The sequence below is a fragment of the Cyprinus carpio genome, chromosome A3 (genome assembly GCF_018340385.1).
Source record: "Cyprinus carpio isolate SPL01 chromosome A3, ASM1834038v1, whole genome shotgun sequence".
NCBI lineage: Eukaryota > Metazoa > Chordata > Actinopteri > Cypriniformes > Cyprinidae > Cyprinus > Cyprinus carpio.
Window position 1 is genome coordinate 30,070,082 of NC_056574.1, and position 16,387 is coordinate 30,086,468.

Below are 16,387 nucleotides of genomic sequence, written 5' to 3' on the forward strand. Positions count from 1 at the left end.
AAGAGAGAAGGGGGCGTTTCAAAAGTTGCTCAGTCTTTTGATCTAAAATACATATAGCACAATTTTTAGAAACCCTGTTCAAAGACATACAGAGTATCATACATGGCATTTCTTACCTCACAAACAGTGCAGTGAAAGCGTGTCTCAACGTGGTGCTTGCATTCATTGCACGTGTAGACAAAGCGGTCTTGGCTCTGGTTGTGCAGTTCTACTAGCATACACATGGAGCTCCATTTGGCACGCCTCATTGAGCTGAATTCAAGGTGCTTGTCTCGTGCAAGCGTTAGGAAAGCATCTCGTCCGTCCATCAGATCGCAGGCCATCAGGGGGTCAGGGTCCAAAATGGGTGGAAGGGAATTGGCAGTAGGGCCAGCGATGAGACGGATAACAAAGAAAACTTGAAATTAAGCAGAGTGTTGACATTTGTGAGTTCAGTCCAAATGTGTAAATGACAAATGGTTCAAATGTTTTTGGGAGCTACATACCTCTTTGTGTTTCTCCATCGAAGCATAGAGTTTCTGGGATAGATCATTGGAGACATTTGGCATGCCCGGTTTCTTTTTATTGGCTCGGCTCAAGCTGGTCTTGTTCTTGCTAGTCTTCTTGCTGTTCTTTTTTTTGGCATTCTTGCTGTCACCACTGGTAGCCTAGACAGTCAAAAAAACAATCTTATAAGTTATAATAATTGTGTTTTAAGAATACATATTAAAGCAGCTGCACTAGAATGAATTTCAACATCAAGTCAAATACAAGAAATGACAGTAGAGGTCTAAAAACCCAGCTACTGATGTGTAAAGTAAAGTAGTCTAGTTTATTGATGGTAGAAATATTATGCACAACAAATGTTCTCCTTTGGCACTAGAGTATGTTTTCACCCAGTACAAAATGGTTACAAATCTGAGTCAATCACTCACGTCAATGCTTTCACTAGAGGTGTTGTTTTCCTCTCGCTTCCGTTCTTCCTCCTCCTGTTCCAGCTCTTTAATGCTCTCTTCCAAGACATTAGGCCAAAAATCACCCTCAAAATATGGGAGCTCCTTCGCACTGGTCAGACGATCCTCTGTTGCCTGCTTAAAAATGTCCTGGGCAAGGAGAAACATGCAATAGTTAGTGAAGGACTTCAAATAGATGACACATTGCTGTCAACAGCGAGCCAAACAAGGGAAAAGACTCAAGTCTAAACTTTTATTGTTGTCAGCCAAAAGTACAGCTGTAGCAGTACCTTGTAGTCATGTACAATTCTTTCAGCTACTGCTTTGTCAAGCATCTTCTTGTACCATTCTTGCAAGCGTTTGGGTTTGGGAATCTTCTGATCCGATGGATGGCAGTGGAAGATATAGTCATCACCTTCGCTCGGTGGACAAGCCCAGATGTGGCCAGTGACAAACCCCATTTTTTTAACATACTCCATGTATCCAATTAGGATCTCATGATAGACTCCAGTTCTTAGGTGACGGGGTTGGAAAAAGTGCACGCTGTCTAGGTAGGAGATGTACACACGTCTGCATGGAGAGAAAGAGGCAGAGGATATCGCTAAGTTACTTGTGTTTCTCAGACACCTATGTAATGTTATCCACATGCGCGTAGAGGAAGATTCTGTGTGTGCTTGAAAATGTCCGACTGCATGGTCTTTGTTATTTTTAACCTTTGATTGGGAGGAGGGCAGTCGGAGCCGTATTCTTGCACATGCATTCCAAAGAAGCAGACATCTGTTCCATCAATATCTTCAAACGCAAACAGAGCTTTTGTCCTGTACGGGAATGACTCTGACATTTCACCGCTATCAACAAACCTGTAAAAGACAGACAGTTAATTCTTTAGATCTCTTCATGGTGTCCATTAAAATTCTTCTTTTTCAAAAGGACAAAATGGAATTTTTAATTAAGCAAGCATGAATATTTATTTTTTTACAGTTACAGAATCAAAGAACCATTAATTAATCAACTTTTCAATACCCAAGTTTGTGTAACATTGATCCAAAGTTGTTTTCTCATCCTCCTAGAGGCCTTTCAAAGTCAAAACACCTTGATGTCATTCATTTTCAATGGCTATTTACACAGCAGTGACTGATGGTGATGCAATGCAGTCATGTCCAAAGTTTAGAACAATTTGACTTTATGCAAATGATCAACAAAGCAATGACACTGACTACCAATGTGAGTGAAAAAGACATCCCAAAGAGCAACAGGGATGCGTGAGCTGTCTCCTCTGAGATACTGTAGTTGAGTGCAAGCAAGATCAAGATGTTATTGTTTACTGTGAGTAATTCATCTGCCCACATACATCAACATCATAAAAAAATTACATGGAAAAGCGTGGGCATTCCAAAACAGTTTAATTCATGCACTGATAATCGGTGATGTTGTTTATGATAATATAGAGCTGCAATTTGAAAATTATTAAAAAATTATGAAAATAAAAAGTAATCCAAAATATTTATATTTTTAATATCATATCCTATAATAGTGTATAAATAGTACTAAAATAACACTGTTAGGGCATCCAGTAGTATAAATGCCTACTACAAACAACATTACTTGATGACAATTAAAAGAAATGAAGTAAACAGTTTCAAAATTCCCAAACCTTAAAAGGAACGACAACAATATTTCAGAATATTCTGCACTGTCCCTCACCTGGACTTCATGCCAGGCTTGACTTCCACCACTTTATCAGACACGTGAACCACACGAATGGTGACATCACCGGTTTCTGGATGACTCTGGCGCTTCAGGTACTCGTTCACTCGTGACTCCAGGAAGCTACCAAGCTTTGTCTGAGGAAGTCCTGGAATAAAGAGAAAGAAAAGCAGGGAGTTTAAAATGATGCAACTACAGCATTTGACAATTTAAGATCTGCCATTAAATATTTTTATTACACAGCTCTTTAAAATACTTATAATCTATGCTCAAAAATTAAACAAAAGGGATTTTTTTTCCAGATTTTTAAAGCTCTTAACCACTTACTCTTTGCAGTGTATTTATTCTCCTTCCTTGTAGCATTGGCTTTTTTCAGACAGCCGCCACAAACAAACCTGATTGAAAGGAAGACAGACAGAGCTGAATATTTGGAAACAGAGAGACACATCCCTGAAAATGTGATTAACTTGCATACAATATGGAACAGCAATAATCATAAAAAGTAGTAGTAACAAAGGACATCAAGTTGTCCTACATTTTCCATGTTTGCAGTGCTCATCTTGTCACAACATTAAAATTTGACCATTAATTAGAAGAATGGATATCTTGTTTTAATACTAATTTAATGGTGATATATAAAATTCACGAATCAGGGTTGTATTTAACAGGAAAAACCCAGCAAACCTCATACAAAATAAAGATAAATGAAAAAGGCTAACCTTATATTAAGTTTCGCTTCCTCAGGTAAAGCCTTACATTCACTAACAGTCTGCTGACTCCATTTTTAAGCCATGTTTTGCAGTAGAATGCATTAAATAAAGTGTGCTCAAATAAAACTAGCTCACCCCGACGGCCATATCGTCTCATTGTGCAGAGCGCATATCTGATGCATTTTTCGACCACAGTCGGCACATTCCAACAGTCTGACGAGGAAAATCAGAAAACAAAGGTAAGATAATGACAAATCCATGTCTTGACTAAAACTTCACAACAAGCAAACTGAGATGAAACATTTGGTGGGAGAAAATATCTACATACAGCTCAGGGTCGAGGGTGTCATTCTTTTTCCTTTGAAACTGATCTTTATTGATGGACCTGAGGAGAGAAAACGAGAGACAGAGAACAGGAAGCCGCCCAATCGAGTGGGTCATGAGAATCACTGAACAATCCCGGAGGAATAGCATTACGACAATAACAATGAAGAAGAAGATCAAAACACAAACTTTTAGATGGTTACTCACGTTTGAGGCTGGGTTGGATCGTCCCCTAAAGACACATTCTCCCCCTGGATTTCGTTGAAACACTTCTCACAGAAGTGGTACCTGCCAGCAAGAAGCCCATATTTGGGTGAACTAGACCGTTCGCCAAGAGCACAGCCAATCACAGTGAGGGCACGTGGAAGCAGCCACCAATCAGGGCAGGGCAGGCCAGGAGACAGGCACACAGGAGAAGGCAGGTTCGTCACCGGGAGCAGCCAATCATGAAGCAGGTTTTTTTTGGGGTGGGCAGATTGATTGATTGGTTGCGTGTAAATTTCGGAGCGGATGATTGGTCACATCAAAGCAGGCCAATGCAGACATCACAAGCGTTAAAAAGGAGGGAGAGAAAGGGAGGGGGGGTGGGGAGGAGGGCAGAATGAATATTTTAAAAAAGTGTGAGAAACAAAACCGTTATGAGGGACAAAGAGCTCCGTGTTGGACAGGTGGAGGGGTGGGTCAGATGTAGAAGAAGAAAACTAAACCAAAAGAGAGAGCAGGAAGCCGAGGCAAAAGCACAGACGGTCACCCTTGCATCCGCTGAGCTCTAAAACAACCGTGACGCCCAGAGGAGCGATGGGACAACAATGGACTGAGTGAACGAACTGATGAGAAGAGTGAGAACAGGAGCAACAGAGACCCATCATCCTTTCAGTACATTTTAAAGAGGGTCTCAAGACTCGATACTAAAACAACATGGGACAGATGAAGTTAGTACGCCCTGAAGTTGGCAGCGTGAATGAAGCTGATTTTCAGTAACTGAAATATTGTACTTTTTGTCTGTAATTTTTGGGTCAATCTCACAAAACCTATCCAGATCACATTTTAACCCAAAAATAATTTCACATCAAAAAAAAAATGAAGGACCATTAAGATCTGAAATTATCATCTTACAAATGTATTTCTTTAAAAGCAGCATAAAGGCATCACCACATAATAATAATAAAATATATAACACAACATTATGGCTGCTTGCACATGGGCTTCTTTTTTTCCTACCATGTGTTGTCATACTCTTTTGTTTTTAATATATTTTAACAACAATAATGTAATTATAAAATATGTGTTGTTATATTACAACCTTTTATTTTAATAGATTTTTAATCATCTTAATTTAATGTTAGATTACATGAAAATAGCAAAAATAAAAGGTTATAACAACACAATGTAATTTTGTCATAACATTTTGTTTTCAATGTTTTAATAATAATAATAATAACAATCCAGTACCTTGTGTTACTTTACATTATACATTTTTATTTTAAATATATTTTTATAATAATAAAAAACAACATTGTAATATAACACTTAATATCATTTTATTTTTAATAGATTTTTTTTTGGAGGGGGGGGGCAATATTCAGTCCGCATGTTTAAAATTAATCTTATTTTCCTATTTTAATTTTGGGCTGTAATGTGACCTTTTATGTCGTTTTCGTTTTCTGTAACGAAAGTAAGGTTCAGATTAAGCCTAAGGTAGCCAAAGTTATACAAAAGCTTTGCACAGCCCCTGTTTGTTTACCGCTGAAACTCTGATTCTGGTGAAAGTCTTTGCCAGCCTAGGTGAATAAGTGCTTTGCTGTTAGGGTCTAAGATGACGCATTTCAGAAAACTGGCAATGATTTTCATTAACTCATTAAAGGGAAAGCACTGCAATCGTTTTGATGTTTCCTTCTTATTAGCACTTTGTTATTTTGTGCTTGTTGCTAGAAAATGAGTTAATCAACACAAATACTTGCCAACACACCTGCCAATATGTTAATTGTAAGAACATCAACAAAAACGTCAAAACAGAACAGAAGTCAAAAATGCAGACCCTCTTTAAAATGGCTGTTTAAAATCAGGAAAAGAGCAGAGATGTGAAATGTGGTCCACTTTGCCACCGAAAGTCAAATCAACAGGCCTGAAATGCAACAACACCCTGATGTGGGAAATATGTGCTCACAGCAGAACAGCATTTACATTTTTACAAAGCACATGAAAACAGACCTCACTTCAGTCTTTTTACATACAAATACACAATATAAACCAAATCTGAATGTGTCAGATGTAGTGGAGCAGCCTAGTGTCCATTAAAGTGTTCAGAAAACAAACAGCTTTCATCATACTTCATTCTAGCACTGGGCCGCTTCACAGCAGTGCTTTCAATGCTGCCAGGCAACATCAAATTGATTTTAGGCTGAAATGCAAATGATCTACAATAGTGTGATAGGGTCAGGCAATTACCCATCAGGCCACATTCACTATGATATAACTGTTCGAATTAATATAATAACTTGCTTCTGTTTGTATGCATAATATAGATCCAAACCAAGTCTCTTTGAACTTTCAAGTGGTTATTCTTCCTTTAATAGGACTGATAAGTGGCTGGACTGCATAGGATTAAGTTAAGGGTGCGAGTGACTGTGTGTGTAGTGTGGATATCATCTCTAATACTGACCTGTTCTGGTAACTGAAGTATGCAGCGTCTCGAGGGATGGTACACAGCTGTTTGCCATAGCAGCACAGAGTTTGAGGAGAAAACTCCAATTGAAAGAAGAAAAATAGGAACAGAGGGGTTAGAAGAGAGAGAAGAAGAGGAAGAGGAGAGTGGGGTAGCAATATCCCATTAGTTTTGGTCAGATAATGATATTAAAGCAAGAAACCACAATCTACCTCATAAGGTGCCAAAGAAGTGGTTTTACATCGTAGTATAATATAATTCATCTCGAGAAGTAGTATTATACATTTAAGGCACTAATTATATTGTTTGCTGAAATTGTTATAATAATATTAATAAATGTATTTATCATTATATCACATGCTTGTGTGAAGAACTATTGTTAAAATTAATAATAACAATTGCTATATTGTTAAATAAGTTTAGTATTATATGAAGAAGTATTTAAAATACACTTAAGGCACCATTTATATTGTTTGCTGAAATTGTTATAATATTAATAGCTAAATATAAGTTTTGTATTTTGTATCGATGAAATCTGATCATTGAGCCACGTTCCTTTTATTAAATCTAAAAGTAAAAAAACAAAACCTAATGTGATGCAGAGACGAACACACACGGCTCACCTTCCTTCCACAGCAGTACCCCAACTCCTGCATAACGGGGTCTATTTCCTGTTCAAAAACCTCAGCCAGTTTGGAGCAGTATTTATACACGCGTGACGTCTTCCTGTTGTACAGCCAGGCGTTATTGAACATCAGCCACATGTCGTCCACGTACTGCCAGGGCTCCTGGTACTGACCCGTGTCCAGCTTACGCTTGATAGTGGACAAGTCCATCGGGTTTTTCACAATGTCAAAGTAGTCCTGGAGAACGGAGTCCAGATCGCAGATGGAGGTCATCATCATAATCATCATAACCAGGTGAAACGAAGTCGCAGTCGGACAGAGCGAGGGACGGCGGCCCAGCGGGTTGAGAATCAGGGGGAGAGAAGAGGGTGCAGGGGGACAATGTTGAGCGCTGTAGAAGAGGTTCACATGCACAAACAGAGAAAAACGTAACAGACTCCCACTGCCTCACTCAAATCTGTACCCTACTTCTCTCCTGTTCTCACACACACACAAAAACACAGACAAGTCTTTGGGCCAGCGGCAATGGCGGCAGACATCTACTCACAAACTGATGTGGGCAAAGATATATGAACATAATATGGTCAGGCAGTATGCTGAATCGCATTCAAAATGTCAAGAAATGCCAGGAAAATTATATTTTGCATAATAAAAATTATGCACAATTTTTTAAGACTTTGCATTGTTTTTATATATTAAATGACAATTAACACCCCAATGCTAATGATATATTCCGAAAAATACAATAGTAAGTATATATCATTAAAAGTACTTGCAGTAATGAATTTATGATTAATAATAATAATAATGGTAACACTCAGGTAACAAGGTTCCATTTGTTACACAGTAGTTAACATATACTAACAATGAAAAATACTTCTAAAGCATTTATTAATCTTAATTAAATGTTAATTCCAGCATTTACTAATACATATCTATTATTGTTACTTAATAGACCTCAGATAACATGCACGAACAACAAACAGATGATGTATTTTTATAAATAAATAAATACTGTAACAAATGTATTGCTCTTTTTTTTTAGTTAATGCATTACATTTCATATATATATATATATATATATATATATATATATATATATATATATATGAATCATTATATATATATTATATATATTTATACATTATATATATATATAATATATAGTTAACAAATTGAACCTTATTGTATAGTGTTACCATAATAATAATAATAATAATAATAATAATAATAATAATAATAATGAGTATTATTATTATCATTATATTTTTCTTCATCATCATTATTTTAACAATTAGTATTATTATTCATATAAATTTTTAAAGAATGAAGACAATATATATGCTTAACTGTCACAATGCTACAATAATACAAAAAATATAAAAATATATTTAGTTTTTCTTTTGATTTGGGGTCAAATATGAGCCGGGCATTTCTTCATAAGATTCACTTGTTAACCATTAGGACTGTAATTCATTCTCATGCTCTGTCATTCTTTTTAGCTTGGAAACTGTATTTAAGAAAACTTTTACTCATTTTAAATCCAGGCTTAGTGGATCAGTTTCACATGTGGAGGACAACCTGGGAACAAAATGAATCCATTTGGCCAAAAAATTCAAATAAACTGAAGCTTTCTAGGGTGATGTTGGCAGGGTTATCATTTAGGGTACAGTAAGCTGAGGTGAGTCCAAGCGGGGTGATATTAAATTACAGCAGTGTAGCTATGAGCGTTTACACCACAAATCACAGCTGGACCCACTTCTTTACAGTCCAACAGCACAAATCATCAAAGACACAGGAGAAATACAGTCCTTCAGCTGCCAGCCCCACTGTATTCAGGTTGTGTGCGACAGACAGTCAAATTATTTAGAATCAACTTGTGTTTCTTTATCAAAACTTTAGTTTTAGAGAAATATATTTAGATTTTTTGTCACACAAAAAAAAATAATATATATACACAAACAAAAACAACCAACAGACAGATCTGCAGAACCATATATTAAAATATGAATGTGTGCAGCGATTACAATAATGGTTCCCTCATCTATGTTTACACAACCATATGAGATCTTCAAGCAGATACGATGGGGAAGACACAATGTCAGGACAACCTGAGGTGTTTCAAACAAACACTAATCTTAGACCAGTGAAGAGGGAATAAACCCAGAATCAGAGGGACAGACTCTTTACAAGCACTCTGAAAAGACATTTTCAGGGATTACCTGACTTTTTGATTGCCCCTGATTACTTTTATACATATTTTATTTAAGACTCTTCAATTTTTAGGTTACACATCTCTCTCTCCGGTCTGTAATGTTTGCTTGTCACACCTTAAATAGGGCCGGTGCCTCATTCAAACAAACCACTGATAAAGCAGCAAAATAACCAGAAAAGCAGGAAATTAATTTTCATTTCTGGCACAATTTTAAGAAACAAAATAAGTCAACTGATCGGTGTAAGAAATGTAGCTCCTTAAATGTAAATGAAAGCCAATTATACGTCACATAAATGTGATGCATTGATCAATCAGTACATTTTCATCTGCTATGCTGGTTATTACTAAAATATTTAAGGCCATAACTCTGGGGAATGATGGTAAACTCAGCATGAGAATTTTATGTGGCAAAATAAAACAACTGCAATGGCTTGAAGCTCAGGTTAAGATAATGAATTACATGGATTTTAATCAGATGAGAGCAAAAACGATACTAAATGAAGAAAATAAGCCTAGTGCAGACTATAACACCTTTCAGAGCAGTCAAACAACCAACAACATTTAAGATCCTTTCATTCTGCATCGTATTTGTTTTTATGTGCATTGCACAATTTAAGCAATCACACACGATTCTGCTGAGCTTATGAATGCAATCGCCAATTAGAGTTGCATGTTGCTGTTTGAATAACTGTGGAAACTGAAGCATTATAATCAGTAACTTACAATGTTTTTATTAAACTGTGATCATGTTAAACACAAATTCAGTCCTATTAAAAGTATGTTATGAGATGACACCCATATTGCAGGTTGAGTGCATAGTTAATAGATTTCACAAACATTAGGCTATTTCTAGCCTAACCCTGGAGTTGGTTCACCCTCAACCTATGCTGTTTTATCAATAACTGAAAACTCCTCAAACGTGATTGGTTGAGTCAAAGTTGCTGTTTTGGGCTGGTCAAAAAATAGTTAAAGGTGAAAATAATCACAAACTTTAGCTTTAAATTTTCCTGATTTGAATTGTGTCTAACATACTGTTGACATATCAATCACAAAAACAGATGTTCATAGTCTGCGCTGCCTTATATTCACTCTTGTTTTCTGACAGAAACACTACAGAAGCAAGCTTGTAGCGTCTCTCTCACATCCAAACACAATGTACACAACAGCGAGCAGAAGAGAGAAAGAGAGGGGGGTAAAAAAATAAAAATAAAACAGGAATGAGACTAGAACTGAAAAGTGCTAGGTTGTTTGTAGCGTAATGCGTGCCAGCGCAGGCCCTTACCAGGTTAGTTTTGTTACTAGTTCGAATACGTACGGGTATTCCCAGTAACTGGGGGTCCACCGGCTGCCGGAAGGGCAGCGACTCTGGGTCCTGTCTGTACAGAGCTTCCAGAGTGGGCATTAAAGCCTGGCGGAGCTCGTCGGGTTTAAATACTGATGGAGAGGAAGGAAATAAAGGTAGCAGCAGAGTCAAGAATCAGGCACACAATCATGAAAATCATGAGTACTGATTTCAAAGCAGTGTTTGTCCTTCGTATCAAACTGAGAAAAGGAACAAGCACCTGCTGATTCTAGATCAGAATTAGTAGATTTCATGCAACGAGAACTGATGATTTTCCCTATTTTTAACATATAAATTTAACCACAATATAAAATAACAATAAATCCTTTTTAGTTCATTTTTTTAAGGTGCTTTGGTTAATGACTGTATGCAAATTATATAAGAACATCCTTAAAGGTGAAGCATATAAGACAATCAGAATTTTTTCATTTAAAACCATGAACCAAACAAACCAGCTTAAACCTACAAGATCAGTTACACTATTACACACTTCAACATAAAACAAATTATTTGAAACTGTGTAATTATTTGACCTGTATACTTGGCAGCTTGAATGAGGATAGAATTACATCCCATGAAGCATTGTAAATAAAACTCAAATTAAAAATGGAGACATCTAAAACAAAAAGCATCATGTTTAACTTTTCTGAGACAGTCTACCAATGGATTTTTTCCCCAGCACATTATACTTGCATAGAAAAATGGATGGGAAAGGATTAAAAGGAAAAGATTTACACTGAACCCCAAAAGAGTTTTGTGTAAAATGCATCTACGAAGGTGTGCGTGAGTTTGTTTTACCTTTCTTCTTGCTTTGTGTGTTTGTGGGAGAGCTGTTCGTCCCTGCAGCCTCTTCCTCTTTGGGTTCAGTTTTGACTTCCGGCTTCTTGTCCTCGCCTGTCGATCCAGTCGATGTTTCCATCGGCTCGCTCTTGCATTCATCGTCTGCAGGCTCCTCCTTCTTTATGTGCCAGACCAAAATAAGGTTAGAGACGGAATCAAAATAAAGGATCAATCACTCGAATGTCTTGGATTTAACAGACGTGTTTTTAATGATTTTCTTTGTCATCCATGTTTCTCTGCTCACCTCTGGTTTCTCCTCAGTCTTAATCTTAGTCTGCATGGAAGCCATTTTCCCTGAGGCCTTATCCTCCGTCTCATTCTCATCCTCTTCTTCCTGCTGTTTGACCTCAGTTTTGGGGTCGAGTGGGGCGGTGGGCTCGGATGATGTTAGCTGTGAGCTAGGGTCAGCACTGCTGTCCGAGGCAGGAGTTGAGGCCTGACCGTCGGCCATCAGAGACGACTTCTGAGAGAGCTGAGGGGTGGGACAGAACACCAATTTAGGAGAACAACCAATGGCAAACAAAAACAAGAAAGAAAAGCAAAAAATAAAAATAAATAAGACAGCTGATTAAGAGAGAAGAGCAAACAACAAACAGAATGAGAGAGGAACAGCCAACAAGGCACAGCAGAGAGAGAGAACAGCCAATGAGAAATAAATGAAAGGAACAGAGCAAATGACCAAATAAGAAATGAGTCAGAAGGGACGGGAAAAGGGCCAATGGGAAACAAAAATCAGAAGGAACAGCCAACTCCCCCCATCCCCCCAAAATATTTTTTTTTTCAAACTCAGAACAAGTCAATAAAGAACAGCTAATAGCAAAAAAGTAAAAAATGAACAGTTAAGAGCAAATAGGGAAAATAAGTGTCGGAACAGAACAGTAAAGTAAGAGGAAACATCAGAAGGAAGAGTAAAAAAAAAAAAAAAAAAAAAAAAAACAGACCAAACAGCCAATGGCAAACAAACATCAGAAATAATAGCCAATAACAGTAGTATAGGAGTGAAGACAGAAAACATTTCAGAACAAAATCAATAAAGAACAGCCAATGGCAAACCAAAATCAGAGAACCAGTTAACAGAAACAATATCATAAGAGCTAACAGTGAAATAAAATAAATACCAGAAAACAAATAAAGAACAGCAGAGCAAGACAAAACAGCCAATGGCAAACAGAAATCAGAAGGAAGATACAAAAAAACTCAGCAAAGTAATAAAGAGCAGCCAAATGGCGAACAAAAGGAACAGCAAATAAAAAAAATAACATGCAAACTAGAGAAACACGTGTCAGAAGGAAGTGAAAAAAGGAACAACAGAGTAAGAAAACAAATAAGAAACCCATAAACAAAAGACAAAAAAGAACAGCAATATGAATCGAGAGTATGAAGGAAAAGCAAAAACATACAACAGATTAAGAGAGCTTTCACGCTGGACATGTTTGACGGAATCCTTGGTTCTGTGAAATCAGTTTTTCATTTTGATTTATTTTTTCCCAAATTCTGTTTTCCATTTTAATTTTTCTGGATTCAGTTTGATGGATTAATTAAATTTTAATTTAAAAAAAAAAAACTGAATTGTTAACATTTAACAGTGATAGTGCCATAAAAAAGTTTTTTTTTTTTTTTTCAGAAAATCAGTTGTGTGTGTTTCAATTTTTTCTGGATTCTGTGTTGTAATATTTAATACATACTTATTATCAAAAACAGTTGTAAATCAAATTAATGCATACAGCAATTCAGTCTTTTAAAATGTAATCAAATGAAATTTGAACAATTGTTTCATTTGTGGTGAACACAGCCCTGCACATCAAAGGCTTACAGTTTAAATTAAAACATGGACAAAAAAATGTGTTTTAATAGTATTTTAATAAACTGTATTATTACTATTATTACTTTAAGAAATATAATCTAATTCACATAGACATGCAGTCTTTTTGTGCTTTAATATCCAAAGACACTACTTCATACTGTGATTTGATGAAGTGTACAGCCCTACTTTTTATTTAATCATCCAAATTTTGACAAATTCTTTGAGGTTTCACATTATAATGTAAATTCCATTTTTATGATTCTATGATTCTGATGTGTTTTCCGCATCACGGAAATCAAAGGGCCCTACATTTACAGCCGAACAACGATAAATGGAGGCTTTTCAGTGACAGTCAACTTATGAGACGATGTGAACATATAAGTAAAAACACCCCAAACAAACACGTTCTCGATTGTGATACTCACGGGAGTGTGTGGGTGTGCAGAAAGCCCGTGTGCATTCTGGGAAGGCACAGATGACGCTAGCCCTGTTTGGGGGCCTCCTGCAACTCCACCCCCATGCAACTGCTGCTGTAGCTGACTGGCTTTTTCTGAGCCCACCCCCTGTGACAGCGGGGGCAGCTGCGTTGTGGGTGGGGCCATAGTGGTCGAAGAAGTGGGAGTGTGGGGCTGGGGGGTCTGGTTACCCGGCAACTGCGGGGGCGTTTGATGTGGGGCAGGGGTAGGGGTGAGGCTGCGTGCAGGAGAAGGGGAGTTTTGGCGTAAGGGAGGACAGTGCGTGTGCAATCCGGGCTGCGGAGCAGGTTGAGGGAGGTTGGACGGAGGCCCCTGAGGGCCGACAGTGGCTCCGGAGCCAGAGACTGCAGCCTGGGTTTGAGCTACTGGACTACTGACTGCCAGCGATGGTGGAGTGGGCATCTGATTCTGAGAGAGAAAGACAACAAACAAAAATGAGACTTAGCTGGGTGGTTTTACTATACATCGAGGGCTGGGTGATCTAATAAATATTTACAAAATATTCCTGATAGTTTTGTTGGTGATGTAACACTACGAATTGTGAATACTGCAGTGATCTTAAATTTGTTGTTTCCTGTAGACTCTTCCAAAGTTGCTTCTTGTTTCACTTTTCATTTCTGTCCATTTCATAGAGTCTGTTCAATTCAGCAATTCACTTGAGTAAATTCTTACAGCATAGTTTTAGGATGTTTTTTTTATTATTATTGAATTTTAAAACATTTAAGTTAAATATTGAAATATTTTTGTGCATTGCTTTGTATACTGTCACTTTACTTCACATTAAGTATTATTTAACATTGAGTTTTATTAATGTTTATGAGCACAGTCAAGTAACACTAACAAATCACTCAGCATAACTAAAACATATACAAACACACCAAGATACATGTTTATCAGTGATCAAAATAGGTTTCTGTTCCGTGCTTGCACACAAACTTCACATTATTTTTTCTCAAAATGTCATTTGTGTGGAAATATTATGTTAATATTATATTTAGTCTGTAAACGGCCATTAACAAAGGTCCGCTAAAGTCAGGCCATTCTGTTTTTTCTTCAAATTTTTAAATTATACAGTCTAATTTAAATCAAGTGTATAATCTTTTTTTTTTAATCGATTCATGATTAAAATGCAGTGGTTTCCACTCATTTCAAATGGCTATGAAAAATCAAGATGCAACACAGAGTGAAGAATATGGAAATGATATTTTAGATGTGATTATTCAGTTTCTGTACATGAACATCTACAAACATAAAATCATGTCATTTCAATCTTTGTTCTATATATTCAGTTGTGCTATTGTTTGTAATTTGTTCATTTGTTGTTATTTACTAACTGTTCACTTGTCTTTAATAATGACTGAACTTTATATTTGTCAGTCTAGTAGTTTTTGTTGTTGTATCAGATTTTTAAATTGTAAAATTTAATTGGTATCTAAAATATTGGTTTCATTCAAGCTTATTTATTAGAATCCAAGATAACGGATCAAAAACGATAAAGGCAGCAATTTTATTTTTTGTGGCAGTGCCAGTGAAAATGTTGGCAGGGCAAGTAACAAACTGGGCCAGTAGAAAAAATCCTTAGCGTTGAGCCCTGTGAATGTGTTTTAATAGCTGACCTGTGACATGGCTCCCTGCCCCGCAGGTTGGTTCAGGGCGACCGCTCCTTGGCCCAGTCCGGCACCCGTGCCTGGAAACTGGTTCTGCATGTACTGGTTTTGTAATTGGGGTACATTGGGTTGAGTCATTCGAGGTGTTCCATGCATACCCATCTAAAAATACACAATAAAGACTCTAAATAAACACTTTATCAGTTAAATTATTTGTGTGTTCCTGTGGCTCAGTGGCAGAGCATTGTGTTAGCAGCACAAAAGGTTGTGGGTTTGATTCCCAGGGAACAAATGTTGGCTAAAAAAAATCTTAGCCTGAATGCACTAAGTCGCTTTGGATAAAAGCGTCTGCTAAATGCATAAATGTAAATGTAATGTAAATGGCCTTCTTTAGGTCACAAGTAATTTTACCTGATTGTGGTTTGCTCCCATTGGCAGGGGTGGCGTTGCCCTTTGTCCCATTGGCTGTTGCATCCCTACCTGGGCAAACTGATTCATACCTGCGCAAAAGTTAAAAAAATAAAATTAATACAATCACAAAAACAGTGATTTATTTATAGATGTTAAAAAAAAATCTGCTTCAACTACAGACCATTTAGTGAGTGTGCCATACCAGCAGGATTCTGCATGCGGTTGACCATCTGATTGGGTCCAGCAGCTTGAACTAAGGATGGATCTGAATGGGGACCATCTACGAAAGACCAGAACATCCATCACAAACAGCATCATCTGATTTAACTGTGTGTGTTTGTACTTTAATACATGGTTTAAATTTAAAGGAATAGTTCACTCAAACACTAACAAGCTACGCAACCAGCTTTCATTATCGCATGCGATACATTGCTGATAATGAACGCCATATTGCTTAGCTTGTCAGTGAAGTGAAAGAAGTGAAGTGAAGTGAAGTGAAAGTGACATACAGCCAAGTATGGTGACCCATACTCAGAATTCGTGCTCTGCATGTAACCCATCCAAAGTGCACAAACACAGCAGTGAACACACACACGGAGCAGTGGGCAGCCATTTATGCTGCGGCGCCCGGGGAGCAGTTGGGGGTTCGGTGCCTTGCTCAAGGGCACCTCAGTCGTGGTGTTGCCTGCCCGAGACTCGAAACCCACAACCTTAGGGTTAGGACAAAA

The 16,387-nt window shown here is 37.3% G+C and overlaps 1 protein-coding gene across 15 annotated transcripts in view; it reads right to left on the reverse strand.

The window, feature by feature from the left end:
- LOC109082495 (histone acetyltransferase p300-like) overlaps nucleotides 1-16,387 on the reverse strand; it is a 33,876-nt gene that overhangs the window by 3,974 nt on the left and 13,515 nt on the right. For 6 of the 15 annotated variants that reach the window (XM_042729009.1, XM_042729004.1, XM_042729036.1 and 3 more), the window contains exons 11-29: nucleotides 15,841-15,939; nucleotides 15,660-15,748; nucleotides 15,258-15,410; nucleotides 13,591-14,049; nucleotides 11,606-11,833; nucleotides 11,320-11,479; nucleotides 10,462-10,613; nucleotides 6,962-7,201; nucleotides 6,336-6,424; nucleotides 3,881-3,991; nucleotides 3,678-3,734; nucleotides 3,485-3,562; nucleotides 2,967-3,034; nucleotides 2,637-2,787; nucleotides 1,646-1,792; nucleotides 1,223-1,502; nucleotides 915-1,082; nucleotides 486-647; nucleotides 117-398 (exon numbers count right to left, since the gene is read on the reverse strand). In XM_042729009.1, coding sequence (XP_042584943.1) covers nucleotides 117-398; nucleotides 486-647; nucleotides 915-1,082; nucleotides 1,223-1,502; nucleotides 1,646-1,792; nucleotides 2,637-2,787; nucleotides 2,967-3,034; nucleotides 3,485-3,562; nucleotides 3,678-3,734; nucleotides 3,881-3,991; nucleotides 6,336-6,424; nucleotides 6,962-7,201; nucleotides 10,462-10,613; nucleotides 11,320-11,479; nucleotides 11,606-11,833; nucleotides 13,591-14,049; nucleotides 15,258-15,410; nucleotides 15,660-15,748; nucleotides 15,841-15,939 — 3,173 coding nt within the window. The remainder of the gene's footprint in view (nucleotides 1-116; nucleotides 399-485; nucleotides 648-914; nucleotides 1,083-1,222; nucleotides 1,503-1,645; nucleotides 1,793-2,636; nucleotides 2,788-2,966; nucleotides 3,035-3,484; nucleotides 3,563-3,677; nucleotides 3,735-3,880; nucleotides 3,992-6,335; nucleotides 6,425-6,961; nucleotides 7,202-10,461; nucleotides 10,614-11,319; nucleotides 11,480-11,605; nucleotides 11,834-13,590; nucleotides 14,050-15,257; nucleotides 15,411-15,659; nucleotides 15,749-15,840; nucleotides 15,940-16,387) is intronic. The other 9 variants (XM_042729055.1, XM_042729046.1, XM_042729015.1 and 6 more) reach the window with 5 other exon arrangements.